The sequence below is a fragment of the Coniophora puteana genome (assembly GCF_000271625.1).
Source record: "Coniophora puteana RWD-64-598 SS2 unplaced genomic scaffold CONPUscaffold_11, whole genome shotgun sequence".
Taxonomy (NCBI): Eukaryota; Fungi; Basidiomycota; class Agaricomycetes; order Boletales; family Coniophoraceae; genus Coniophora; species Coniophora puteana.
Window position 1 is genome coordinate 212,028 of NW_006913063.1, and position 26,812 is coordinate 238,839.

Below are 26,812 nucleotides of genomic sequence, written 5' to 3' on the forward strand. Positions count from 1 at the left end.
CTGCGAACAAACTCTACAAGGTAGGCCCTTTATGACAGCCACACTGCAAACGCTGATGGAGAGTAAACCTGCTTCTCGTTTATTGTCACAGTGGGCCCGATGCAAGAACGCTTCATGGAGCACATCGCGCTATGCACTGGATGTCCTCAAGAAGCGTCCTGCTGAACATGAGCAGAAGGGAAGTCAAAGGGGAGCGCGTGCATATCAGAACAAGACGACGCGCAGCCCCGAAGGGAAGGAAGTTCAGCCCGTATGTGCATACGCCATCATTGTCCCTTGTATACGTCGCTGCTACTCTTGAGCAGCTCAGTGGCGGGTTAAAAGGCATCACGTGCGTTCATTGAAGGCGAAGTTTCAATTTTCGTTCGTCTCGGTCAAGCACGGTCGAGCGCGGGACCCACTTTAGCTAATTTCTTACACAATTCACGCACGATTAACGCAGTCGCCATTGTATACTAGACACAATCGACGACCCTCTGATGAACTCCGTTTGTAGACTCCAGCGTTTCGATACACGTGTAATCTATCCCAGTCATATAGTATCATCGATCCATTATCGATCCATCCGTCCCATAATCGGGTGCTACAACTATAACCTCGAAGCTTATTTGTCCGCGGGATACACACGATCTTCACACTCCTCAACAACCCCCATTCCACTTCTATTCGGCTTTCTGTTCTTCCTTAGTGCTGTATGCTGCATTCAGACCTATCGGACTCAAGTGAAGACGAAGACGGGTTTGTACTCTGTAGATGCAAAAAATGTCGGAAAGGGCGTACCGTCAGGAACGGTAAAGAGGTCAGCGGTACCATGGTTTCGTCTTCGACTCGCCATCGTCACAAGGAGGCTGCCAAACTGGAGGTAGGGACTACAGTCTTAGCGTCTGCTCTTTGCGAGAGTCGGGAACGCAAGAGCACGAATCAGAGCGACTTACCGGTAAGGGCGAAGGACATAATGGAGGTGGTAGTCGATCCAAAGGGCCGTAAGGTAGGTGGTTGCGTACTGCCGCGAGGCGACTGACCAAGGCCTCAAAGGCTGAAGCTGCCGATGTCGATGAACGCCGAGAAGATCTCTCCCGGAAACAAGAAGATAGGGCTGGCCTATCTGAACCTGTGTTGCAGGTACGAGTGAAGTCGCATTACCACTCATCAGACGCCAGCTCACTCCGGACAGCAGCCTCCTTCCACAAGAATCCGAGTAGAGAACGCTATCAAGGAACTTGGTCTCATAAACTCTGAGATGGACCGCCGTACTCGATCTTTTAGACTGCAGCCTCTTCGCCTTGCTTTTAGTCAAGATGTCGATACCACCAACGCGGCTGAAGCCATGAGAGCTGCGGGCCACGAAGGTTCGAATCGATTGTTCATCGAGCAAGAGGGATGGTTGCTGGCCATCCAACAGCGACTCGAGTTGGTTGGCACAGGCGATGACCGAGATGCCGAAGCTAGGAAGAGAAAACTAAGCGAAAGAACCGCCGAAGACCTTCAAAAAATGCAAAAGACTCTGCAAGACCAATTTCTCTCTCACAATGTACGGGCTCAACTCGCAGAGGCTTTCGAACAGCGTACCACGTTAGAGGAACGCCTAGAAATGGGTCCCGAGTTGGTATCTACAGGTGAGAGCCTATGTTATGGAGAGCGAATGTACAGCTGACTTTCAGTAGAGCGACACTTCCAGGACAAAGCAAAGAGCTATGCCAAGTCTTCAGCCCTGTTCATAGGCGCCTTCTTGGTGGTTCTTTTACATGTGCTTGGAGGCGTGTCACGTTCCGATATCAATGTCATATTAGCTGCGATCAGACTTCTCATCGCAGCTGTCTTCTGGTCTGGCAGAGCAAGCTTATCGCTAACTAAGGAAGAGGAGAGTTACATCGATCGCTTTCCGAAGGAATTACGCACGGCTCTGGATCAATTCGACCTCAAGCCTGACCTTACCCACTATGCATGCTGCCCCCGATGCTTCGCTCTCTACCTACCAAATCCGAAGTCACATTACCCTGAAACATGTACGTTTAATTCAACGCCTGAGGCAGAGATCTGCGGGGCTCCTCTCCTACATCCTACGGCAAAAAGGTCGGGTAATCTACGAACCGATGATTGCAAACCCCTTAAAACGTACGGCTACCAACCCTTTTCCTCTTGGCTAGCGCGTCTGTTCTCTCGGCCGGGGATAGAAGACGCTCTCTTAACAGCACCTACCAGCGGTGATGGAGTATGGAGGGATATCTGGGACGCAAAGGGTTTACAAGAGATTAAGGAGTCGGACGGCAGACCCTTTCTCACTTCAATCGAGTCAAACTCGTCTCATCTGGTTTTCAGTCTATTCGTGGACTGGTTTAACCCCTACGGCAACAAACAGGCTGGAAAATCCCACTCTACAGGAGCAGTTTACATGGTCTGTCTTAATCTCCCTCCTCATCTCCGCTATAAGTTGGAGAACGTCTATCTTGTGGGCGTCATACCAGGTCCTCGAGAACCCTCGCTAGACCAGGTGAACCATCTTCTCCAACCTCTGGTCGACGACCTTCTATGCTTGTGGGTGAACGGTATCAGGCTAAACCGGACATACAAGTTTAGCGGTGGACGCATCGTCCGCGTGGCATTGGGTCCTCTGGTCTGCGATCTTCCAGCAGCAAGGAAAACGGCTGGCTTCGCAGGCCACAGTGCTGATCTCTTCTGTTCTTTCTGCCGGCTCTCTCGGAAGGATATTTCCAATTTAGTTAAAGCGTCTTGGCCGGAACGTTCATCCGATCAGCACCTTCATGATGCGAAGAGATGGAAAAATGCAAAAAACGAAGGCGAGCGTCAGAAGATGGCCATGCGTAGAGGAACCCGGTGGTCAGAGCTACTGAGACTCACGTACTGGGATCCACTCAAGTTCACTGTCCTAGATGCCATGCATAACCTCTTCCTGGGCGAGTTTCAGCACCACTGCCGCGTTGTTTGGGGGTTGAATATCAAATCCGAGCCAAGCAGCTCTAAGCAGACCAGGTATTTGCCCCATAGTCCCTCCGAACAGACCAAACAGCTTCTCGCTGTCAAGGATGGCATCACCACGGCCTCCATGAACAAGTCCCTGAAAAAAAGACGTAAAGGTTATTTGACCGCTGTTGCGCAGTTGAACCAAGTCCCCGTCCCAGGAGTTTCAGATAAAAAAGAGGTATACATATCCGCTCTGCTGGAATGGGTAAGCATCGTCGTCATATAATCTCTTCGTTGACTAATTTCGCATTCCTCAGTATAAACAGAATCCTGGAAGAGAAATTCTGCTGCCCATGGTCATGGATGAAGCAACAAGCGACTTTGTGCTGACCGGTGACGACTTGGAGACCGCTCCCGACGTCTCAAAGGTCAGAGTATTAAGCAAACAACTCCTTGAAGTCGTTCAGGAAGATATGAAATCCACGACGTACCCCACATGGTTATCCCGGCCTCCGAGTAATTTCGGTAGCCCCAGTCACGGAAAACTCAAAGCAGACCAGTGGCGTAATGTCTGTAATATCTCTCTCGTTATCACCCTTGTCCGTCAATGGGGTGCTCCCGGCGCTACCAGCAGAGAAAGACTTCTCCTGGACAACTTCATCAATTTGGTCATTGCCGTCGACATGGCTACACGCAGGACGACATCACTCGAAAGAATACGAATCTACGCGACTTGTATGAAGAACTACCTTTCCGGGTTGAAGGATCTCTTTTCGGATCACAAGCTGGTTCCCAATCATCACCTATCCTTGCATCTCGATGAATGTCTTCATCTGTTTGGGCCAGTCCACGCATGGTGGGCCTTTCCTTTCGAGAGGTACAACGGGATCATGCGGGAAACAAACACTAATCATAAGCCAGGTGGGTCTTGGTTTTGAAGCAAACGTTCAAGCTAGCTAACTCTCACCCGCAGGCGAGATGGAGATGACTTTTTCCAAATACTTTAGTATGGCTTCTAACTTGCGGGCCTTGATCGCAGACATGTCCTTTCCCGATTCGCCCCATTTTCAAAGGTTCAGACACCATTTATACCTTGCTTTCTCCTCGATCTCCACTCGCCCTCTGGACAGGTCTATCTTAGGTGAAGATGCCGAGCCGAAAGGAATTAGTGAATCTTTCGCCTCAGAGAAGGGAGCTTCACACAGGGATTCCCTTCCGCCAACAGTATACCTTGAGCTTCTGCGCCTCATCAATCAGACATCAACATCGTCATTCTCTGCTTGGGATTCGGAGGAAAGAGGCCTTGCGTTTCTGGACCCGAACGCAGAGCTAGTGAACTCCGTCTCATGTGATGGAGTAACGTACTCCACCTCCAACCAACCGCGTCACAAGGGCAACTCTTTGGTCCTCTTTCGTAGATCAGATGGCTTGCAGGATGCGCCGCCGTCCGCATGCCAGATCAAATCAATTTTTCATCATTCACGCACCGAAAACTCGACGGTGGTGAGAGAGACCTTCTTCGTCATCAGAAAGTTCAGGCCGCTCTCATGTTCTGATTCTCGACACGATCCGTACCTACGCTTCAAAAATCTTGGTGCATGGCTATGCTATAACAGTCTGGAGCTCATAGACGACGTTGTTCGACTTGATAACATCGTGTCACATTTCGTATCATTCGTTTACACGCCAACAACCTTGAACACGGAGTGCATTGTCGTCAGGTCATTGGATAGGGTAAGACCATACTCACACACGTACAATTGCATTGGGGCGACCGCTGATCTCCATTTCACAGTCCTAGAACGTCAAACGCTGTAGCATCGTATGGGACTGCGTACCCTTCTTATTCCCCGAGACCCATTGCTTACAGTTGAATGACCAAGGGATGACGATCGATTGGCATTTTAGGGCTACGTACTGTAGTAACAACTTGGATATGCGATACGTCGACTTAGCAAACGCAACAATCAATCCCTGCTTTTATCTACGCCCCATGACCAATCCTGGGCTCGAGCCATAGACCACGCCTCCGGAAGACGAGGCATTCGGGATGGTTGCCTAAGACGCTTCCAGGAGGAACCCCTAACCCACAACATTGTCAGTGACGCCTTTAATGTGTCTCGTCCGGGTTACGCGGCCCCCATTGCAAGACTTTCTCAATCCCACAAGATACTTCCTTCATCCGCCTATTACGAGAGAAGCAGCGATCTAGCAACGCCAACTAGTCTTGATTGGCTCATGACGACGAAGCAATCTTGGGGACGCTATCCGTCGCATGAAGGGTTGCCAACATCGGCCGTTGTGGATCCGATTTCCCAGTACCCAAGGGTAGAGGTGTGAAGTGACGGTGGCTAAATCACTCGTGGGGGGTTACTTCGTCAAACCCGTGAAAAAGCGATGCTGAGACCCGTAAGCTAAAGAACAGTGGTTACAAAATAGAAAGCAAGGCGATGATTCCACATTTACAGTAGACCGATTCAGACCACAACGCTTATAGTGCCGCGTTGCTGGCGACTTGCCTTCTGTGAGTATTTTGGGGATTCTATCCAGTTATACCAGGAGTGGCATAGAGAAGTTCTTAATTTTCCATGAGCCTACGGATCAGGGAGCAGAACAGCTTAATACATACCGCATCCAAGAGCTACGCCCGGAACGCCTGCTTGCTTCTCAGTTCCATCTCGCTAATTCACTGAAGTCACATTACATATACTAACATAACTCACATCGTCTGAGGTTGCACACCTTTGGCCCACCATCTTCAAGAAGACCTGTTCACATTCGGTAGGAATATGCAAGAATAGACGTTCGAGTTTGATATCTGAGACTCTTGTTACCTGTGGATAGAGGCGGCGACGTACACCGCAACCGCTAGCATACTGCAACCAGTTGCTAACTCTTGAGTTCATGGACAGAAAAGACGTACCTGCACTACTTTCCTCCTACGATAGGACCCTGGCAGGATGAAATCCGGTATAGAGCCTACATACAGAACGCATAAGCCAGGCGAGGGGCGGAGATGAGATGAGGTAAGCATGTTTCAGAGCAGCAATGAATCCAGAGAAGCGCTCTGACCGGAGAGAATTGGGCGTAGTACTAGCAGAGCGCAAGCGTTGAAGCTGAAGCCTAGACGATCTATTTAGTACTTGACTCAGGAGCTGGTAGAAGTGGGTAGAGCGCTGGCACGAAACGGACCACGTACCGCTAGCGCACATTCCTCTCTGCATGGTTGACGGACATATTCATGGTGGCCGACATACAAAGGGTTCGAAATCGAATCTAATCGAATGCTTTAACGTGGATAAGTGGCCGAGCGACAGACACATTAATCACGTGACCTTAATAATGGCCGATGGCACACTGCGCTGCCGCCAAGCGCGTTTTACTACAACTTCCCCTCGCAGCCAGTATCCGATGCAACTAACAGCTGCTGCTGTAAGACCGTGAAGGTGAGAAAGTATGCGCTGGTTCTCTTCCTTAAGTTAGATGACATGGTCGCTCACATTATACTCGTGCAGTGTACACGACTCAAAGTCAGATGTCTTGGACACCCATCACACATGGGCTTTGCGTAACAATCCATCCTTCTATCTATTAAACAAAGAATCAACTTATCGGGTACATTATCTTGTAAGCTCTATATTGTGCTCCACAACGTGGTTTCGTGCTTGTTCCTATTCAACGTTGCCAGTGGATTCATGGACGAGCGGAAAGTTGTCATCACAGCTTGCATCACAGAGAGCTCTCGCACAAGCTCTTCCTATCACTCCTCAATAATCCACGCTTGCGAACTTTGGGAGGTTCTGTGCCCCTATGACGTGGCCATATCAATGTATTTTTGGCTCACAGGCAGTTCGAGCCTAGACAAACTCTGGGTGGTGCGAAATCACCATAGTCTCAACCATTGGTACGTCACCCCCATTCTTAGCAAGAAGCGACCGCTTAGTACTTACTCCCATTACAGAACATGCAAACCCAGGGCAACGAAGTTCGTGGTGATCATGGGGGCTGTGAGGCAGAAGCATGCGACCACTACTGCAGAAAGCCAGTTTAGTATGATAGTTGCCTCGCCGACTGTTTCTAGCGTCGACCCTTACAGGTTCTCTAGATCTGACATATACATTATGCATGCTATATAGCCACCAATTTATGTGTTTTCAGAAACAATCGCTTCGAACAAGGTCTCGTGCTATCTATGTACACCCAGTAAACGTATAGGTAGTAAACAAAGTGTTCGGTAAGACTGACCCGATCACATGCCACTAAATGTGTAAAAGGTCTTAACAATGCTATCTTAGACATTTCAGCGAATGGAGGCATGGAAAACACGTTGGGAGCAATCGTATCTAAGGACAAAAATATCCAGCAAAAACCTCTTCAATTCTAGGACCGAAATCTATCCCCCCTGCTCTCCTACTGCCAACCTGCGCCACCCCCTCCTCAGAAACAATGAGACTTTCTCGTACAGCTGTCATCTTTAACACTATGTCCAGGCCCACCTTCCCCACGTCATTCAACGCCATAGATTTAGACCGATTGGCAAGCTCGTTTAGTGCGGGTTTGAGCCAAGGTTTTATGTCGTATTTGTAGGCAAGCACCACTTTATCGACTGGGTCCATCGCAGCGTGTGTTAATTTCCGTACTGCGAGTTCATAAGCGGCAGGAAAGTCCCAATGGTACGAGAGATCTAGGACCAGAACCCATTCCTGCAGAGGCCAAATTGACACGGGCCCACCGGAATGGACAACTTTCAGTAGCAGTTCAAATGCGTAGCGAAATACTCCTTCGAGGACAACAGGGTGCGACTCGTCCCGAGTATGAGTTGTGTGGCCCCCTGGTAGCAAAGAGAGCAATGCTGAAAAGACCTCAGAATGTTTTACTAAGATCGGGTGTGACGCTTTGCGAAGTACGAGCACATCTTCTGCCTATAACCGCATTGAGTTGGTAATCATGTTCATGTTCAAGTAAAGTATCAAACCTACGTCGATGGAAATACCCCGTTTGCCACGAGAATCATAGAGCCCGTCTAATGAAATAGCACCTCGGGAATGTTCTTCAGACCGTCCCATCTGAGCGGTGCGTGGAGAAGTGATAAATCCCGGTCAGCACTTCGCAGCCATGAACGTGTGCACCTGTTGCCTCTTTTGAAGAAGCGATAGTAGAACCATATCGACCATGCACGCTAGCGTGATCATACCTTTGCAAATGATTGCCACAGGGCTCATCGTTTAGAGGCTCTGTCCAGGGAATCCGCGGCGTTGAGCGAATGTTATTTATCTGTACGCGTAAGAGGTAGCAGATGTGTCGTACTCGGATCAGAGCCTGCTCACTAGCTTCCACAACAGCTGCTTGAGAGGTTTCAGCTGAAGGGAATAAGATGGGCGCTCAGGAATCCAGAGCAATGGTGTCATATTTTCTACATAAGTTGTGATACAATCTCGTCTTACTCGGCAAATTCTCTCGTCTCGAATATTCATACGAGGCAAAGGCTTTTCAGATCGATGTAACCGATACGCCAGAGTTCAAATACCGCGGAAGGGAATGTATAAGTTCCTATGCCGTCCCGGAATAATTTGACACTACCCAGCGAACGATTGTAGGTATGCGCGTAGAACATCTACCCGTAGCTTTACCGACGAAGAAAATGGAGACTTGTAGGAGATGACCGTGCTGTGACTCAATGTAGCATCAGTCGTGTGCTATACTAACAAGTAAGGTTCTTGAAGCCAGAGGTCAAGAAAAGAGACTGCGCACGTTCAGAGTAGTTGCTTCTGGTAAGGAGACAAAAGCTGGAGAGTAACGCGTTGGTTCGGAAATATTTCAGAAAGACCAAAGCGAGGTGCCTAAGGTAAGGCAGGATTATCAATAAATAAGAGATATTTGTAGCATTAATATTACCCACCACAGGCAGTCCACGACGATACAACGTCGGAAGAGTCCAAATAGTAACAATCGAAATTACTCTTAAATCATCCTTGTCGGCGACTTCGGGCTCAGCGTCCGGTTCCTGTTCAGGTCCTGCACGAGCTCTCGTTGATCTGGTCGCTCCATCTTCTTGCGGCTTGCTGTGTGATTGGTGCATTGGGTGGGGCGGACACGGCGACCATAAGTTTACTCACACTCCCGCGATGCCTTCTTTTTTGCTACAGCCTTCTTGTCTTTCATTCTTCGTTTCAGGGAGTTGTCCTCCTCACCTTGCCGTTTGTGATACTCCAAAATCTAATGAAATCGTTAGTCAAGCATGTGCATTCACTCACGGCTTCAAACTGGTTGAGTGCTTTATCCAATTGGCTGGCGGCTTTATTCGATCGAGCCTACACCAAAATTAGACTAGTATGATGGAGATCAGGAAAACCATCCATTACCTTCTGGATGATCTCCTGGAAGCGCTCGAAGGCCTGTTCTTCATATATTTTATCTCGGTGAAATCAGATCTTCGATAAACTTCCGACCGAGCGCTACGACTCAAGTCACATATAAGCGAAAGATGATGTCGCGCTGTTGCGAAGGATCTTCAGATGACGGAAAGCGTTGGCAGGTTTTTTCCCTGGCTGGGTGTTAGGTGAGCGTTCCGGCGTCGAACTTAGGAAACGTCCATACTTTCTTGCTGAAACTAAGAATATAGCGTGACGTTGCCCGGAAAATTCTTTCGTCCGAGTCGTGCTCTCCGGATGATAGATAACTGATGACTATGTAAAGCACGTTAACGATAGGAAGAAATTATAGCTAAAACTGAATATACCATCGGGCATGTTGTTGTAGATGGCATTCCTTTTCGTCGATAGTTCCTTGAAAAACAGCTTCGCGAGGTCCGAAATACGCCAGTCTCATCCTCGAGAGACTTGACCATCTCGCTGAGCTGGCTCTTCGCTTTGATCATGCCATTAATATAAGATGTTGATACGCAGGTTGGGGTCTCGCGAGGTTTCGAAGGTCTTAAAGAGGTGCTGGTGCGTGACGCAGAACTGATGTAGAGAAAGTTCTTGAAGGAGATAGTGGCCGCCGAATTGAGGGTCCCTTTCTGTGGTAGTGCAGGAGTTTGAAACCGCTCCAGGAATATGGAAGGGCGAGGGGTACTTACCATGAACTTGTGCAGGCTTCTGCGCACATGCACAAGTAGGCTGTACACCGCCAGCAGCGGCTGTGGGCCGTGAAGCAGCTCAGTCTCTCGCATGTCAGCGATGTGTTCGCCAATCTCTTCTCCCCGTTACCAGCGGCTTGTTAAAGCTTCTCACACCCCTTGGAGACTTTATCCGTCGAGCCTTTGGAAACTGCGAGTTTCTCAACTAAATTTCAGATGGTAAATATTGGAGTTACGTGTGTGATATATGAGACACGTACCAAATTCCCGTTCGTCCTTCCGCCGTTTCCACTCCAGGAGGGAAGCGATGTGCTTGACGAATACACGACCAACGAAAAAGAGCAGCTGGCTGAGCTGGAACACGTGGCCCATGTCGTCGATCGGAGGTTGAGAACGACCACATGGGTTCGATCCAGGCCACTGCCACGCTGACCCTTCGGACTGCGCAGGCGCCGCGGATGCGGGCGGCTCAACTTCATCCGTCCTATCCTCGTCTTCATCCTCGTCGTAGCCCTGGCCCTTCTCCTCCTCCTGAGGACCCTTATCTTCGCGGAGCGCGGCATCTCTTTCGTCCGTTTCCTCCTCCAAGCTACTCCGCTTTGGTCTTGGAGGACGCTTAATCAACGCCCGCCAAGAAGAGTTCGTGATCATCATCTGCGCCCTGGTCATGCACCCGGACGAACTGTGCTTCTTCAAGTGCCTCGCGTTCCTCCTCTAGACGTGCGCGCTGCTCGAGCTCTTCCTCTATGCGCCCGAATTTCTGACCAAAAAAAGAGTTAAGCGAGGGGTACGATGGACGGACAAGACGCGTGTTTTACCTCTTCAAGGGGCTGGAGAGACTATAGTGATGACATTGCTGAGCCGTCTGTCTGCTATGGTGGCTGTTACGTGGGAGTATTAGCACTCGCTGCGCTGCGCAGGCGATGAGGCAACGTTACCTCGCCGAAACGGGTGACAGAGCTGGATCCGGCGCGTCTTTGGCGGGTTTCTGCGACAGAGGAGCAGCATCCAGCTAATCGCCTGCTCAGCCATGCTAAACTAGTCTTTCGAGTGGCAGGGTACTCGATCAGTTTCCGGACTTTCTTGAGGTCGGGTGGTCCATCTCGAGGCGAATACTTTTGTCGTGGAGTGAACCTAGAGTAAAATAGTGGATGGATTAGCTGTCATTTCCCGCCCGAAACAAGGTTGCCAAAGAAGTGCCTACCTTTGATATTATTTGCGCTACCAGTGAGCCATTGGAGTGCGACACAGGCATACCAGGCGAGCATGAAGCCTATCTAGGGTGTTGGAGGTTTTGTGAGCACTCGTAGTTTACGTAGTTCGCAGATACGTACCCTGCTTCACGGGTCCTAGCCAACTCGCAAGAGTGTCTGCAATCTGTCGCTAATGACGTTTGATTTTGCGGCTTCGAGCATTTTTGCGAGTAAACCAATAGCCCTCGCCCTTGAGATCGAAGAACCTGCTTCGCTGAGCCTGGAACGATAATCAGGGTGACGCTTTCGCACGTTCAAAGAGTCAGTCACGCACTGTAGACCTGCCATAGTTTCGAAAGCCTCATACAATTTCCTCCATGAGTGTCTTCAACATCTCCTCCAGACGGGTCAGCTCGGCAAGAGTTGCCTCGTATGTCAACCTAACAGAAATACTGATGAGCATGGCCCGGATCAGATGAAGTACACGCCTGTTACCTAGTTAGATAGGAAGTTCAATGAAACGGAAGTCAGAGCAGCGCAATACTGATGCACATTGGCGGCCCTCCGTTTATTACGCATGCACAGCACGGAAAAAAATCCGCGCCTCCAACACCTCTAGTTTGCCTAAAACTCCCAAGTAAATGTCGATATCCGTCATAGAGCCCTCAAGCCCACATCTAACGTTGAGCGCATCAGTGCAATACTCTTCGTGCCATTCCATGAAAAAACATAATCACTCGCCTCCAGCCCCGCGACTGCGAGGTTCTCCGATACCACCGCATCCCTATTGAACTCGGACTTTGAGGCTTCTTCTTGGGCCCTTTGAACTTCTTGGGAGTTTCTTCCTGGGCGTTGCGTCTGGGTCATCGGGGTCCGTATCTTCCTCGTCCCAAACGTCTACCTCGGTATGCCGCCCCGAACGGCTTTATCTACTTTAACATCGCCGTCGGTCTACGCTTTGAGATGAGACGAGGCGACTTATAGGCAGCATGATGCCATGCTCACCTCTTTAGCTCATTTCCCTCTCCATCCGTTGCTTCGCCTTCTGCCTCCGCTTGGCCTGTTGCCTCCTCTTCCTCTCCACGTGCGATAGCCTTACCCAACTTTTCTTCGACCTTCTGCAACTCCGCCTTCGCATTCTTCCAGAGCACGTCCCGCTCCGACGCGTTCGACTCTCCGTCTCCCATAACAGCATACGGATGCGGCACGATAATCCTTGTAAGCAGCGCAAGCACATTCTTCCGCACGACTGCGGCCTTGTCACGTCGTGGCCCGCGTCACCTTGAGTCGCCCTTTGAGTCGCTGTGTCGAAAATTTGACCTGGCGGAAGTCGCACAGCTTCAAAATTGCCTGGGTGACCTTGTCCTAGACGTAAGATGACAAAACGAGCGAACACGAGAGCAGGAGCCCAAAGAGCTGCTCAGACTGCTGGCTCTGCTGGTCTTTGTCACGGATGATCGCCTACGCCTTCGTGCTCTTCCCGCACCGCAGCCACTGCGACCTCACGGATGAGCAAGCCAACTACCTCCCTCGAAGAGCGCCATGTGCATTGGGTAAGACATCGAGTCGAGATGGCTGAGCAGCAGCGAACTTTGCTTGAGGGCCGCGCGGGGCGCGAGCTCGGCGAGTCGAGTGAGGAGCTTGGAGTATATGCGCGGACCACGAATATCTTAGCCATCGAGGCTCTTCCATGCTGGACGTGCTAGGCATCTAATCAGTCGTTTAAATATTAACTCTCTAAAATAAAAGCGATCAGAAAGGGCAACGTACGTTATGGGGACTTCTCTCCCCGGAGTCACCATATCCAATGGGTTTTGAGCTTGATCCATGCGTATCTTATAGCATTGAAAACATCCTCTACATGGTCCGCTCAGCTCCATGTCTCAGGAAAGCCTTTCTTCGTTGCCGCTGCACGACTTGCGGCCGTCTTCCTCCGGCGTTTTTGCGTTGGTGGAGGAGCGCTGGCTCGTCCTCCGATGCCTTGACTTTATCTGCAGCAATGACGAACGAGTTGATCAAGGATGCGTACATCTTCAGAGGGGATGTGTGAGCTGTGAACACCTCTTGTTCCTCGTGTTCTACGTCGCGAATGATAGAGTTCAGTTCGGCTGCGGGACCAGAGGTGTCGGCGTCTAAGAGTTTATTCACGTACATCCCGGGTCATTCATCCACTGAATTGAGAATGCTTCGAAAACGGCCGAACGTCTGTGGGTCAGTGATCGCGTCCGAAGACGCTGCCACGACACGACGGCCTCTGAAAGTGGAACGCAGGTTAGACGCAAGCTCCAACACGAAAGGTGATGTAGCTACGCACCTTGTAGTATCTCTCCAGAAGCCTCTGAACTCAAGTCATGCTCGTGGGGAATACTGTAAGTGCACAAGTCCTGGAAAACAAGCTGGTCCGCAGGGGAGCTCAAATGATATGGACGTGCTGAATGTCTTGAATCGATGCGGCCTGATACTGCCAGAGGGGCAGAGGATTCCTTTGTAGGTTAATTGTGGAGGTTAGCTCCAGCACATGTACCACATAGCGAGCGGGGGCTTACCTCCATGTACGCGTGAAGCTATCAATATTCGTCGCGACAGAGCTCGAGGGTGGGCTGAGCAAGGGTGTCGCGCGGGATCGCACAAGCCGTTAGTCACGTGATACATCCAGAATCTTCGCACGTTTGCCTTCTGCGAATGCAGCTTTGTCCCCCGCTTCCCTCTGTGACAGTTATTGGCCGGAGGTGCCGCCCCACAAAGTCTTCCTGTTCTTGCGATCTAAGCGCCAACGTCAGTAGTTAAGTGGATCGTCAGTTCAAGGTTCATGCCAACGATTCCAAGACCGTCGCTAAGGAGCGCTGCGATTGCGAGAATGGTAGATCGTACTAAGAATGTCACAAGGATAGAGTTGGGATAGAGTATACGAGGACGGTCCACATGATGTACAACTGTATACGAAATACAACGGAACTCGGTACTCAGTAAACAATGCATACATCTTCCTCGCTGAGACAATAACCTCCGCGATGGCACTGTAGTGATGGGTCGAAAGCTGTCGGAGTATACAGCGTATGTACTCCCGCTCCGAGTAAGAATACAACGAGTTCCAAGTCGTCTTCATACCATAAAATAGGACTAGAGGATGCGAATCCTCCGAGTGATCAGCGAATAGCAAGGGATCGCATGTAGTGTCATTTCGCGGCGCTATCCCTCCACTGTACATGCTACCGTATGTGATCGTGAAAACGCACGGAGGTTTAAGGCCCGAGTGCATCAGCAAGCGCTCGAATGCGACGCTGACAGCGTCCTCGATCTGTAGCCACTTGCAACATAGTGGTGTGCTGTGATCGCCCACCGAAGCAATGATCGCCAACGAAGACGGCCTCCGAGTCCGTATCAGGCGCGTTACGTTGAAGACCGTTTTAGCACAGACAATTGGGTATAGCAATTATATTTACGCAGTGCCGGTCGACGAGACGATTAGCTATGTATTTACAGGTCGAAGGAACATAAATCGACACCGCAGGCTATTTTCACATTTTAAGTCCTCTCTGGGTGGAGCTGATGCTCCTCGTACAGGGAGTCGTCCCGCTCGTACTCTACACGGGCTACAATAGCGAGAGTAGGTCATCGAGGCGGAGAGGGTGCGACAGGAGCGTAAGGACGCTGTTGACAAGGTGTAATCTTTTGTGGTGTACAGATTGAATGAGAAAACCCATGCGAAGACATGACGAGAAGAAAAGTACCCCGTACCACCGTTTGCCGTATGCCGTTTGAAGTCGGAGGTCGGACCAGGGGCTCCCGAGGATGCTGCCAGGTATGTAACCTGGATATCAAACATTTGAGTGCCGTTCATTCGTGGTGTCGTCGAAAGACACATACTAGCAACATAGGCAAGTAGAACGAGACCGGCTTTCAATGACATACGGGCTGGCAAGTATGCGTGCGCCGGCGTACGTGATGTTCATCCCCAAGGCGAAGAAAAGCCCTGGAAGATTAGATGATTGGTGTTAGATAATATACCAACGCTATGAATAAGACGAGACAAACTTGCCTGATGGCACCCTCACATAGGGCGGTATGGGGTTGATATCCGCGAAACAGAGGCTGTCTTCCTTCATCGCATCCGTGGACATCATAACAGACATCATCCTCTACCTTCCAAATCCCCGGATGCTGAGCCTGCTGCTCCACTTGTTCTTTGCCACCTATCACATGCTCTGCTGCAGCTGCGACGTCATAGATCATGGCGAGCGTGAAGTGAACCTGGACGCCGGATTGATGTTGAACGTTGAGCGCTTGAGAACGCTGAGCTGCAGTGGGTAAAGTACGCGCGTCACGCACGCACGTGAATGTGATGCCTGCGGAATCACCGCTAATTTGGGGGTGAGCAAACGTCCTGAGCAACAATGGCAAAGCCGTCACGAAGGTATAGAAAAGGTTTGGCGGGCATTCAAGCTCAAGAAGCGACTGAGATGACTTAAGACAACGCTATTCTAGATCTTTAAGAACGGCAACGGGACTCGATCGGAGCCGGTAGGTCCGCGCGACTTGGCTGGCATGCTTTTCAGTCTCCGATAGGTTCGCGCAGCTACCTTTCGGTCTCCGGTAAGTCCGTGGGACGTAACCCACATGCCTTGAATGGCATGTATTCCAATCTCCGTCAGGCCTCATTATTGAAGCTAAGCCTTTGTCAGACACCATCCAGACCCTAATCTTAGCTTAGCCGCTGTGCTACTCCGACTACGTCTGTTCGACATCTCGACCGTTGCAGTGCTCGTTAAACTCATTCTGCAGGTCTAAGTTGATGTTCTAGCGTCCGAACAATCGCTGACTTGTCAAGTAATCCAGGCCGCATGGACGGAAAGGACTGGACCTTTGAACTAAGGACCCCTTTCAACGACAACACCAATGAGACGAGCTGTCTATCGCTCCCCCCACCTCAAGGTTGGACGGATGAAATGGAAGCCGAACTGCTTGCACGAGTCACGTTCAGCTGGGAATTCAAGAAGTCGTACAACTCTATGACGAACTACACAGCACCTGGCGTGTTGGTGTTCGTGCCTTAACGCTACTCTCTTCTACATGCTTACCCCATACCTACTATGCTTTTTAGAGGTGATCCTGTCCAAGAAGACGATGCGACACCGAGGTAGGGCGTCGTAGCCTCTTCATGCATATTAATACTTGGCTCATGAGACGTTGCCTTGGAACCGGGCTCCTTAGCCACTCTCACACCAAAAACGATGCGGAAACCAAGGTCAGTCTCCCAAACTGTCAGGTCAATCGCAGCGGGAGCCAAGCTGATACCCTCCAGTTCAAGGTTTCAGAACGGAAACGACACAAATTCAGGGCCAGTCCGGGGGGCTACAGTTGGTTTGAGTCTGAATGGAACCAGCACCTCGATAAACCCCCAGTGCTTGAAGACATCAAAGAAGGCGATTTTTTCGTTCATTGTTTCGGTACTAAATACCAGGTTTGGATCTGGACACCGCAGGAAGGGGCTATGGGGTGGCTGTCCGTCGGGCCTGGGTATTCGCCGAAGAATTCTGACCGGCATGTCGTCATCACGAAGAAAGGCTACCTATCCCTTGTTCAAGGGCCGACCTGGAGGAAGGAATATCAGAATAAATCTTCGCCTATAGTTCCCCCAGCTTGAAGATAATGTGCTTTCTTAATACGTATATCTATATACTGGAAACATGTAAATTTTCGTGCAGTTATAGTCGTGCACGTGGCAGCTGGTTCAATTGTACTTATACGGGTAGTCGGATAGGTGTAGATCGGTATGTCAAGTAAATCTTAAGGCCCATGGGTCCAGGCGAATGCGTATGTGGAGACATAAAATGTGAAACCGGGGATGCGAGAATGATTACTGATCAATCATGGCTTCTAATGGCGAAGCACATCCAGAGGCCATTTGGGGTGGCTGTTTTTAACTGCAAAATTTCAGGGGTCCTATTGAGAGTGCGTGCCTTTTGAGCGCTTGAGCGCTTAGCCCGTGGGGTTGGGGCGGCTCAAGCGCTCAAGGGAAGCTAAGCTAAGGGCAGCCGCTAGTCTCGGTGCATCATATTCCCTTCTGAACACATACTTACACAGGGTCGCAACCAGCGTATGTAGATCACTCGCACCAGATACAAATCAAATCCTCTCTGTCCCTCTCTCTCCTTACGAACATCACCCATGCAAATCTAAACGTTCGAGCGGCCCACTGGGAGGCATGCGTGACGTGTACCTTCCATATGAAGATATGCCCTCCTTCCATATAATGAGTCCGACGCTTGATCATGAGCACCTTCGAAAAATTCGACCTGCGGTTTCTCCCTACAACTCCGTGTTCCTTTGCCCACTCCAATAGCTTAGGAGTTGGTCTCCCCATCGCTAAGATGCCAAGCAATAGCGACAAGGGCCAAGCCAAGAAAACCAAGAAAGTCACTTTTAATGAATCAAAAGTCGGAATTGAGGACCGTAAGGGTACGCAGGTAATATCACAAAAGCTTCTCTATCGCAAGGTAAAGTTACGTTCGCTTTCCCGAAAACAATCTCGGTGCTTACATCGTATATTCTAGGCCACACCTCGCTTTGATCATGACGCTGAGGTTATGTTTGCCTACGAAGACAATAGACCATCAACCCGGAGCCAAACTCGGGTGTTTAAAGCGAGAGCGAAAACTCCTGTCGGAAATGTTTCTAATAAAGAGGCTAGTCCCTTGGTCTTCGTATATCTATTGAGCTCATTCTAGGATAGGCATATGCTGAGGCATTCGACGAAGACTCTGAGGACTTCACGGATGCGATCAACGCTATACAGAGCGACGAGGATAGCGACGAGGAGGTTTGGAAAGGCTGTGCCAAGGTGAACATTCAAACGAATCGAGATATCAGGATTTTCAACTAATCCATGCGTAGGGTACACTTTCCAAGAGCACACAGCTTCCTCCGTCCCGCAAAACCGAAGCAGCGGCTACTCCTGATGCTGAGGGATCCACCGAAGACTATCAAGTTGAATACTTCAAGGATTCAACCAGCGCTATGCAGAATGACCAAGACAGCGGTCCGAGTGGTTTTAAAGACTGCAAGGTGAATCGAATAGATCAAATATCAATGGGGTACATAAACAGACTATCCATAGAACGCGCCTCCCAAGCTTAAGAAAGCACACATTCCTCTGTCCCGCAAAAAGGAAGGAATGGCTACTCCTGAAATAACAACACGACTCAAATTGTATTGGCAGGTTTTGACGAACCTTATTTCTATCACTGCGATTGTCTATTTGCTTTATTCGACCTTGAAGTAATATTACTGCGATAGCCATTGCTTTTATCTGATTCTGCTCCCGTTTGCCGAGATCCAAATGCATGACTACACCGTTGCTTTATGTCTAAGAGACGTGCCTTGACGTACCTACGTCTATACGTCAGAGATATTCCCGCAGCCGACTAACCACCCATAGCCGTAGAAGTCGTCCGCGTGGCCCGAGAAGGCAAAGCAGCCCGCGGTCGCGGAGGGCGAGAAGAAGATGGAGTCGTTTAATTTCCAGCCGCAGTCATGCGTTGAAGCTGAACAACGTCGAGGTGGCGCGGCGCCTGCTTGACAACATGTACAACCAGATGAACGTAGACAGGGTGATGAACGTGATCGCGCAGGCGCCGCCGGAGCCCGAGAAGGGCGAGCGGATGCGGTCCCTCTTTGCGGTGAAGATTGTGCTCGAGGGGGCCCTTGTGCCACTGGAGAGCGGTCCAAGCGCTTTTGCTGGATACGTTTGTGACGCTCAGTGATCCAGTGGGGAACCGCACTGCGAAGGCGAGGACGGGCAACGCAGGTGCAGCACAGCGGACGAGGTAAAGCAACGTGGGCGATCCCGATGTTGGATGGTCATGAATCGAGCCCTCGGTGAATCAGAGATCCAGCGTTTGCAGTTGAACAGGCAGAAGAAGTGCCGTCCCACTTAGACAGGCAGCGCGATCCCGGCCGCAACAAGCACGGACACAATGACTCATACCGCGAGGATGAAGCAAATAATGCGCCAGCGGAATTGAGGAGGGATGTACACGACGACAAAGTCCTCGATGTTCCGCTTCGACTTGATTTCCTCCGTGTTCTGCGCCGCCCTAAGCTTCGCCGCTTCCTCGTCCACTGGCTGACCGTTCTCGAGAACTTATGCCGTCGCACGCATGTCCTTGGGCAGTGTGATGTTGTCGCTAGACGGCACGCGACGGTACTCCTCATCGGATATCTCGACGGAAACTCCATCTTCGACAGAGCGCCGGAATGACGCGGGCCACGTCTTGTATTGCACGGTCACCTCTTCGTTCCTGGGACGGTCCCCGAACATGTACAATGTCGGACGCAGTTTCGAGGCAAGCTGTTTCCAAACGCGCACGGACGCCTTGTGAAAGATCTTGCGCGGACTCACGTAGCGCATGGTGTAGGGCAGCACTAGCATCAGAGATAGCAGGTTGACGGGAACGTCCGACAATGGCTCTCTGTATCCGCAGACAGAACAAAAAAAGGGGTCAATCACAATCACGGAACACGTTCGCAAATCTCAAGGGTTCACGACGACGACCACAAGGTTCAAGGTCTGAACACGAAAAAGCCAAACACCCACCTCGTCTTCCATGGAATCGGGAAAGATGGACTTGCTAACCACAAACAGCAGCGTCGCAACGCTGCCCACGCCTGACGCGACAACGAGCGAGTACATCAGCGCCGGAACGAGCAGCTTGCGGATATGGGTGAGCGTCGGCCGATCGAGAATGGCCCGGATCGGGTGGAACTTCTTATCCTGCAGGTCCGAGCAGGAAATACTCACATGAACATCATGCCCGCAACTCAATGATAGAATATCGCAGTGAGCGGCACGTGTAGGAAGAACGCGGCGCGCGACTCGATCGTTGCCTCAGGGAAGAGCCAGACGGTGCACACGTCAAGCATAATTCCGCAGCCAAGCGGGAAGATGATGAGCTCAATGATGAACATCGCAACCTAGGCCAAAATCAGTAAACGATGTTACGCAACTCTTGAAAAGCATCTATCTCTCCCGCTGCTGCTCCTTCCGTGCAATCAAGCCAAACAGAGCCCGCGTCGGCTAGTAGGCACCAAAAACAACGGAAGGTCGCAAATCTGGGGCGAGAAACAGCAGAACGGCAGACGACAAGCCCTCGAGGGGAAACTTCGAAAAAGAACCCAGAAGAACAAACGCACCTTGAGCACCAATAGCTGCTGCCTAACAGCCATCCACACCGCCCGGCCCGCACTCCTCGCATTACGCACCGTAAAGTAATTCAGATACAAAGCCAGCACAAAACCGACAACCGCGTAGCAAAGTAAGATCGCGAACACCCGCTCGTGCGGCCCGTGGCCGAGCGCCATGCGCACCCAGCCCGTACGCGCAGTGACAACGCCGCTGCGCACTTCGTGCCCGCGCGAGGCCAAGCGAGGCTCGGCCCACTGCGCGAGGGCGGACGGCGCCCCACCGATTCATAGCGAGTGTAGTCTGTAACGGAGGAGTGTCCTGTATGAGCGCCTTTCTTCCGTAGCGAATCCTGCGGTAAACCACTTCGCCCATTCATCGAAGACTTTCCCAGAGAGTACCGCTTGCTCCTTCCTACCCGACTTTGTCACGGCGAACTGCACGAGGCGCTGCAGCGCGGTCCAGTAAAGGCGCGAGGCGCCAACGACCAACGGCACAACGGTGCGAGACGTCACGTAGGTGATCACGTCCACGACCGGATCTATAACGTAGCGGATTGCGCGGATAGGCAGGTGTAGGATGTAAAACAACCGTGGGGGGTCCAGCTGCCGTTCATAACTTGTAAGTGGTGCAGGAGTGAATGAGGAGGGAACGGACGCACTGGGAGCAAAGCTGTCGTCTTTCCCAGCGTGAACGGGAGCCATATCCCGACTCCAATGGTCGTGTCCAGAATAAAGATAATCAGGACGGCCTTTCGGGCGAGCAATGTTAACCACTATCATGCGTATGCACAAAGGACCAAATAAATCACTACGCACATTCTGAACCACACCAAACAGCGGCCCCCTAAGCCCAGTTACTATATATCGGACAAACGAGCATCAGCACTACTCCACCTCCACAAAACAAGCCCCGCATGACAAAGCCAAAAGGACGAAACAAGCACTCACCCTCAAACGCATCATCCACATCGTCCTCAAGTCTAATATCGTCCTCTAAATTCCCATCCATCTCCACCGTCGTGTACAGACGCGCGGAGCTCATCCTGGCGCGAGAAATGCCCGTGATGGAGAAAATGCCTGGGTAGCCATGTAGGACTTGAAGAGGGGTCAATATCAGACTATGGTCGTAGGATATGCCCAGGAATCACTGCTCACGAATAAACTTTCTGCCGGCGGGCAGCTCCATGAAGTGCCGGAGCACCCAGACAACAGTCGCGGACAGGAGAAGCATGCCAAGGAGTCCACTTTTGTCTCAGTGTGTCAATTCTATTACATGAGCCAGCTACTGCTTAAGGCGATCTCTGTCGACTAACCTAGACGGAATTTTCCCTTTCGTCTTCTAGTCACACTCTTGGAGCCTCTTATAAGGCTGTAGGTGGGACTCTCATTCTATCGACCCCATTTCTTCCCCTAACATGTCGCGCTTTCATCACAACCGTCAGAGCAAATCGCCCGCTGGGCGCGAGAAGAACCGTACCAGGTGCGTTGTTATGTGGCATTTGCACTTACATCAGTATCATTTGACTTCTCCTTGCATAGGATTGGTTCCACTGACAGCACCGAGCCCAAAAATGACGTGTCCCCTGAAGCCGCCGTCATGTATGTATCATGACACTTACACACCATGTTCACGCTCACCGTGCATTCCAGCTCCGACCCTGCGATAGAGCTGATCTCTGTCGATGAAGATGTAGACCCTAACGCTCCTGCGGGCGATGTGGTGGGCATCTATGATCTGGATGCGACGGACGACGCCGAGTCCGTGATAGAGTTGGTCTCTGTCGATGAAGATGTGGACCCTGGCGCTCCTGCGGGCGATGTGGTGGGCATCTATGATCTGGATGAGACGGACGACGCCGAGTCCGTGATAGAGTTGGTCTCTGTCGATGAAGATGCGGACCCTGGCGCTCCTGCGGGCGATGTGGTGGGCATCTATGATTTGGAAGCGACGGACGACGCCGAGTCCACGATAGAGTTGACCTCCATTGATGAAGAAGTGGACCCTGATGCTCCTGCGGGCGGTGTGGCGGGCATCTGAGATCTCACTTTTCCTACCTGATCTTTGGCAAGCAAATGGCGACGATCCCACCGGTTCATTGAACTCTACTTGATTTTCGTTTTCATTTTCAATAGCTATCATGGGCATGTACAGACTGAATGCGCTGTTTTGATATTATATTGACATGATAACCAGTTGATATGCGAGAGGCTGACACCTGACCCGGTCGCCTTTGGTCGCGGTACCCGACCAGAAAAAGCGGCGCCAATGTAACCGATAGCATAGAGACAGCTGAGGTATACGTACAACGTGTCATTGCCGGTCGTAGTTGCATGCGCGGCGAAGGAGAAGGCGGACGTGGATTCGGAGAGGACACAACCATTGGGTGGGAACTACAAATATATGTGCATGTAAGTACTGACAAAGACGAAAGGAACATGGACAAGGGGGATGGAGGGCTGCGGCACAAGGAAAGGATGAAAGGTATGGCAACACTTACGAGCGACACCGTCCACAGTGTATACATCGCATACATGTTTCCGTCCTCGACCACACACTGCAGCAGATCAAAAAGCTTCACCGCCTTCTACTGCATGACCTCGTTCCTTCCTGCGACAACGCGCGCGAGGCGCAAGAGCGCGTACTTGGGCTTAGCATGCGCGACGAACATGCATTTGACGAGTTGCTACAAAAAGCGAGTCTTGACGTATGGACCCATAGCGTGGTTTGGCGGCATAAACTGGATGATGTGTAGGACGAGGGTGAGGATACAAACAAGCACACCTCAGCGGGAGGAGCATGAATGTCAGCGAGGTAAACCGACTGCTTGGCTGCAACGAGCGCTGCTACTCGCACTCGCGTTGTATACGCAAGCGTCTGCTACACTGAAATTTGGCCTTACCAGCCAATTTACATTGTACACTGGTTACGCAGCTAAGAAACGATGAGCTTCACTTTTGGAGAAGTAACGGACGACGACTCACATCCAGTCGCTGTACAACCTCTCATCCTCATTATCAGTGTGCATGAGGCAACTCTCATCCTGGCCCTCGCTGTCCTCCACCAGGAGGTTATATTTGCCATCCTGGAGCGCGCCCGCGCAAATTGGTTGCTCGCGGTGATTCCGCGTGAACTCGGCGATACGCCAACGGACCAATGAGCGGGTGCACCCCCCTGATGTCCTTCGTGTGGTTGTGCCCCTAATGCATTGAGGCCGACTCGTATTTGTAAAGGAGGGTGTGGTAGGAGAGGCATCGCAAAGTTGGAGGCGGTCGGCGAGGAAGATGGAGAGCGGCGAGGATGGTAGTGAGCGACGAGGATAGGTGTGCCGCGCGTACATCCACTTCTTTGTTTACTGTGAACAAACAAGCCACCCCTGAGTACTTGAGTACGCCTCACTGAATCAACGACACCTTGATTTGACCTTGATCAGTAACACTTATAACCGTCTAACATATCTACGTCACGTACGGCGGACAGAGATATGTATAGTGTCCCTGTGGAAGTAGTGGTACGTGACATTGAATTCAGGTAGTAGGCGCCTGGTTTCCTTTTTGATGTGCTACAACATGACATCTTAAAAGGTAAAAAGTACCTTGGCAGTAGTCTCGTAACCAGCCGCTCTTGAGGGCGGAGCTATTTCGGGCCCCAGAGGGCCAGCGGCCTCTAGGGCCGAAAAAGCTCCGCCCAGAAGGAGTGTCTGGTTACGAGACTACCTTGGCAGCTGCTTCTCGTACCGGGTACTTACGCCGGCATCTGCCGGGCAGCACTCGCGACGTCATCTCATTTACACTGCAAGTACTAGTCATCTCCGCTGCTGACTTCGCACTTACCCAGCAACTACCTGACATGATCAGCATGTCTGCTGCCGATTTAGCACCTACCCAGCACCTACCTCGCTTAATCAATATTTCTGCTGCCGAGTTAGTCCTAATGTCTACTAATGCTAGTAGGACCAGCTGACATCTCCATCATCTTCTCAGCATGTGACATCATCTCCGTCAATTTCGTACTCGGCACCTACTCGACATCTCTACCATTCCAACATTAAATTGCACCGCCTTGGTACCTTTTCTGCGCGTGTTCGTCTGTTTTCTCCCGTTGAGTGGGGCAGCCCGGCTTATTCACCCGGTGCAGCAACGGCTATCTTTTATGAATTGGCAAGCACGATTGAGTCACTGGGATGCTCTAGCTCGACCAGGACTCCGTCGACGTCCTGTACCTCACACCTTTTGTCTGCTGAGAGTTAAGGTGGAAAAGATCAGGGTAATGGTTACCTTTCTCAGTTGACAAAAGGCTTTGAAGAGCTTAAATTTTTAACGGGCAAAAACCCGTGAGAAAGGTTTAACCTCTATGCCGACCACCCACCGGCACGGCAGACAATATTTTCTCATCGCGACAACGCGGATAAATGGGTCATCATTTCGATTGCCTTCTCTCTGGCCTAAAACGGTAATCCCATTTTCCTTTTTCCGCCGGGAAACGGCGAAGAAAAAGCTTATCCTTGCTCTCGGGGAAATACAGGGGAAAATTCAAAGAAATGGAAATAATTTCTCACGAAGAAAATCGTGAGAAAAAGGCTTTCACCTCGCGGCCTTTTTGGCCTGGTTTTCGGGGGCAAGAAATTGCGGTTTGCCCGTAGTGCGTGCGTACCGATGCTGCGGCATGGGCGAAGGAACACGCTTGAAGTGAAAACACATGGTCAGCGCTAAGGCATAAACTATAGGGTTATGGAAGCAGGCGCTTACCTTTTCTTCAGAACTTCCCCAAACCGATGGAAATGGTCCCTCCCAAGTCCCTCGCCCACAACACGGACATCGCCTGTAATCATCCGTGTTTCGTCGCGCGTTTCGCCGAGGAACGTGCATCCGAGGCCCTTGCGCACCGCGCTGCGCGCGCCTTCGGCACCAATGAGATACTGCGCTTGCATCGTCTCCACTGTCTCTTCCTCGCTACCCTGCTGCTTCTTTACGAGCTGGACAGTAACGTAGTCCGCGTTCTGCTCGAACGAACGCAGCTCGGTACCAAGCTCGACATGCACATTGTATTTCGCAATGTGCTCGCGAAGGAGGCGCTCGGTCATGTGCTGGCCGAGCACGAGCCCATTCACCTGATGTACACCAGGTTTGTCAGCGATGCAAAAGGCGAAGAGAGTAAATTGAACGTACGTAGGGGTAGTGCGGCGTCGGCGCATGTGTCTTTCCCATAGCTATGACCTTGTCGGGCTCCATCGTGCCAGGCTTGTACGATCGAATCGGAGTGAACGGCTGGCCAGCCTCGATGATATCGTGCAACCTGGCCTGGTGGAAGAGCTCGAGCGTGCGTGGCTGGAGGCCGGGACCGCGCGAGCCGGGATTGAACGAAGGAAGCTTTTCGACGATGCGCACGTTGATTCCGTTGCGGAGGAGAACAAGGGCGGCTGTGAGGCCTGTGGGTCCCGCACCAGCCTAGGAGACGTAGAACGTCAATGTCCTGAGTCCCTGCTACGAAGGAAGCAGGGAAACGATGACTTACAATGAGAACAGGGGTATTAGATGCCGAAGACATGATGCGGCAACTGAGTTGTCTGATAACCTATGTGATTTGTCGAGTGGAAGATGAGGACGCCAAGACAAGCTAAACATCGCCTTTATACGAAGTCATCCACTCGAAAGCCGAGTGTACGAACGACGGTCAATTCGGCGCATGATGACGAACGAGGACGGCAGAAGGCCGTGCTATACTGGGTTGATGAGCTGCAGAGTGCGACGCGCGTTGTTCAGGCAAATCGTATGTTGACGAGCTGTGCTTCGGCAAGCGCGCAGTAGGGAGACGTGTCCAAGACGACGTGTTGGTGGCTGTCACCGAGGAAAGTGCCGATAAGACATCCGGGGCCCGATCACCGTGGGAAATGAACTTACCGCGCTTGCTTGCCCGTCGCATTGTTTTCCAAACCTCAAACATAGACATAGCATCTCATATCACGACGGTGCATCCCCAGTAAGCACATTAACCGTTGTCCCGTCAAGCTTGTTTCTGAGCAATAGATCATATCGTGACGTGCAGACAGAACACCCCAAGTCCAACTCTAGACATGGCTCTACCGTTCGAGCTTCTCATCTCCATCTTTGATCTTGCATGTTACCCTCCGCAGCCTCAAATCTTCGATCCCGCCCTGTGGACTGGCCACGATCCAATGTCGGGTGGAAAACAGGGTATGCGCTTCCAACAAGGCCTTACGCTGATATGCAAAGCTTGGTCGGGACCGGCAAAAGAGCTCCTGTACCGCGACATTACCATCCGAACCGTCAACCAGCTCCCTCTTCTTGAACACACACTCTTGAATGACTCAACCTCGGCGCTAGCTTTAATGATTAAATCCCTTCGACTTCTATGCGACGTCTCTCCCACCCAGCACCACGTGCTTGATCTCTCCCTCAGGCCGGTTTTATGTATGTG

The 26,812-nt window shown here is 51.2% G+C and overlaps 10 protein-coding genes across 10 annotated transcripts in view; 5 read left to right on the forward strand and 5 right to left on the reverse strand.

Annotated features, from left to right (window-relative positions):
* Positions 1-2,392: 2,392 nt before the first annotated feature.
* Positions 2,393-2,950, forward strand: CONPUDRAFT_41162 (uncharacterized protein; the record flags this gene model as incomplete). Its single annotated transcript, XM_007773554.1, has 1 exon — positions 2,393-2,950. A coding segment is annotated over one exon (558 nt), but the record flags the coding sequence as incomplete, so codon positions are not given.
* Positions 2,951-7,370: 4,420 nt separating this feature from the next.
* On the reverse strand, positions 7,371-7,730 carry CONPUDRAFT_15978 (uncharacterized protein; the record flags this gene model as incomplete). Its single annotated transcript, XM_007773534.1, has 1 exon — positions 7,371-7,730. A coding segment is annotated over one exon (360 nt), but the record flags the coding sequence as incomplete, so codon positions are not given.
* Positions 7,731-8,883: 1,153 nt separating this feature from the next.
* CONPUDRAFT_156760 (uncharacterized protein) lies at positions 8,884-10,093 on the reverse strand (the record flags this gene model as incomplete). The annotated part of the gene is made up of 6 exons (XM_007773776.1): positions 8,884-8,984; positions 9,039-9,138; positions 9,177-9,233; positions 9,285-9,317; positions 9,740-9,940; positions 10,001-10,093. The coding sequence occupies 6 exons, from the start codon at positions 10,091-10,093 to the stop codon at positions 8,884-8,886; spliced, it is 585 nt and encodes a 194-aa protein (XP_007771966.1).
* Positions 10,094-10,140: 47 nt separating this feature from the next.
* On the reverse strand, positions 10,141-12,380 carry CONPUDRAFT_156761 (uncharacterized protein; the record flags this gene model as incomplete). The annotated part of the gene is made up of 5 exons (XM_007773777.1): positions 10,141-10,205; positions 10,261-10,604; positions 10,684-10,760; positions 11,561-11,633; positions 12,199-12,380. The coding sequence occupies 5 exons, from the start codon at positions 12,378-12,380 to the stop codon at positions 10,141-10,143; spliced, it is 741 nt and encodes a 246-aa protein (XP_007771967.1).
* Positions 12,381-15,351: 2,971 nt separating this feature from the next.
* CONPUDRAFT_75402 (uncharacterized protein) lies at positions 15,352-16,837 on the forward strand (the record flags this gene model as incomplete). The annotated part of the gene is made up of 6 exons (XM_007773648.1): positions 15,352-15,500; positions 15,679-15,714; positions 15,760-15,786; positions 16,022-16,234; positions 16,295-16,330; positions 16,405-16,837. The coding sequence occupies 6 exons, from the start codon at positions 15,352-15,354 to the stop codon at positions 16,835-16,837; spliced, it is 894 nt and encodes a 297-aa protein (XP_007771838.1).
* A 628-nt stretch (positions 16,838-17,465) lies between these two features.
* Positions 17,466-18,330, forward strand: CONPUDRAFT_75403 (uncharacterized protein; the record flags this gene model as incomplete). The annotated part of the gene is made up of 4 exons (XM_007773649.1): positions 17,466-17,660; positions 17,748-17,897; positions 17,927-18,034; positions 18,088-18,330. The coding sequence occupies 4 exons, from the start codon at positions 17,466-17,468 to the stop codon at positions 18,328-18,330; spliced, it is 696 nt and encodes a 231-aa protein (XP_007771839.1).
* Positions 18,331-18,707: 377 nt separating this feature from the next.
* Positions 18,708-21,607, reverse strand: CONPUDRAFT_75404 (uncharacterized protein; the record flags this gene model as incomplete). Its single annotated transcript, XM_007773650.1, has 11 exons — positions 18,708-19,067; positions 19,181-19,314; positions 19,351-19,567; positions 19,790-19,966; positions 20,044-20,166; positions 20,386-20,631; positions 20,776-20,979; positions 21,036-21,149; positions 21,193-21,233; positions 21,325-21,453; positions 21,532-21,607. 11 exons carry the CDS (start codon positions 21,605-21,607, stop codon positions 18,708-18,710), a joined length of 1,821 nt encoding a protein of 606 aa, XP_007771840.1.
* A 184-nt stretch (positions 21,608-21,791) lies between these two features.
* CONPUDRAFT_156765 (uncharacterized protein) lies at positions 21,792-22,414 on the forward strand (the record flags this gene model as incomplete). The annotated part of the gene is made up of 3 exons (XM_007773778.1): positions 21,792-21,856; positions 21,916-21,975; positions 22,027-22,414. 3 exons carry the CDS (start codon positions 21,792-21,794, stop codon positions 22,412-22,414), a joined length of 513 nt encoding a protein of 170 aa, XP_007771968.1.
* Positions 22,415-25,118: 2,704 nt separating this feature from the next.
* CONPUDRAFT_61549 (FAD-binding monooxygenase) lies at positions 25,119-25,818 on the reverse strand (the record flags this gene model as incomplete). The annotated part of the gene is made up of 2 exons (XM_007773572.1): positions 25,119-25,484; positions 25,543-25,818. Coding segments are annotated over 2 exons (642 nt in total), but the record flags the coding sequence as incomplete, so codon positions are not given.
* Positions 25,819-26,447: 629 nt separating this feature from the next.
* CONPUDRAFT_75407 (uncharacterized protein) overlaps positions 26,448-26,812 on the forward strand; it is a gene marked incomplete at both ends in the record, with an annotated part of 1,534 nt that continues 1,169 nt past the window's right edge. Inside the window, one exon of the mRNA XM_007773651.1 lies at positions 26,448-26,774. Coding sequence (XP_007771841.1) covers positions 26,448-26,774 — 327 coding nt within the window. The remainder of the gene's footprint in view (positions 26,775-26,812) is intronic.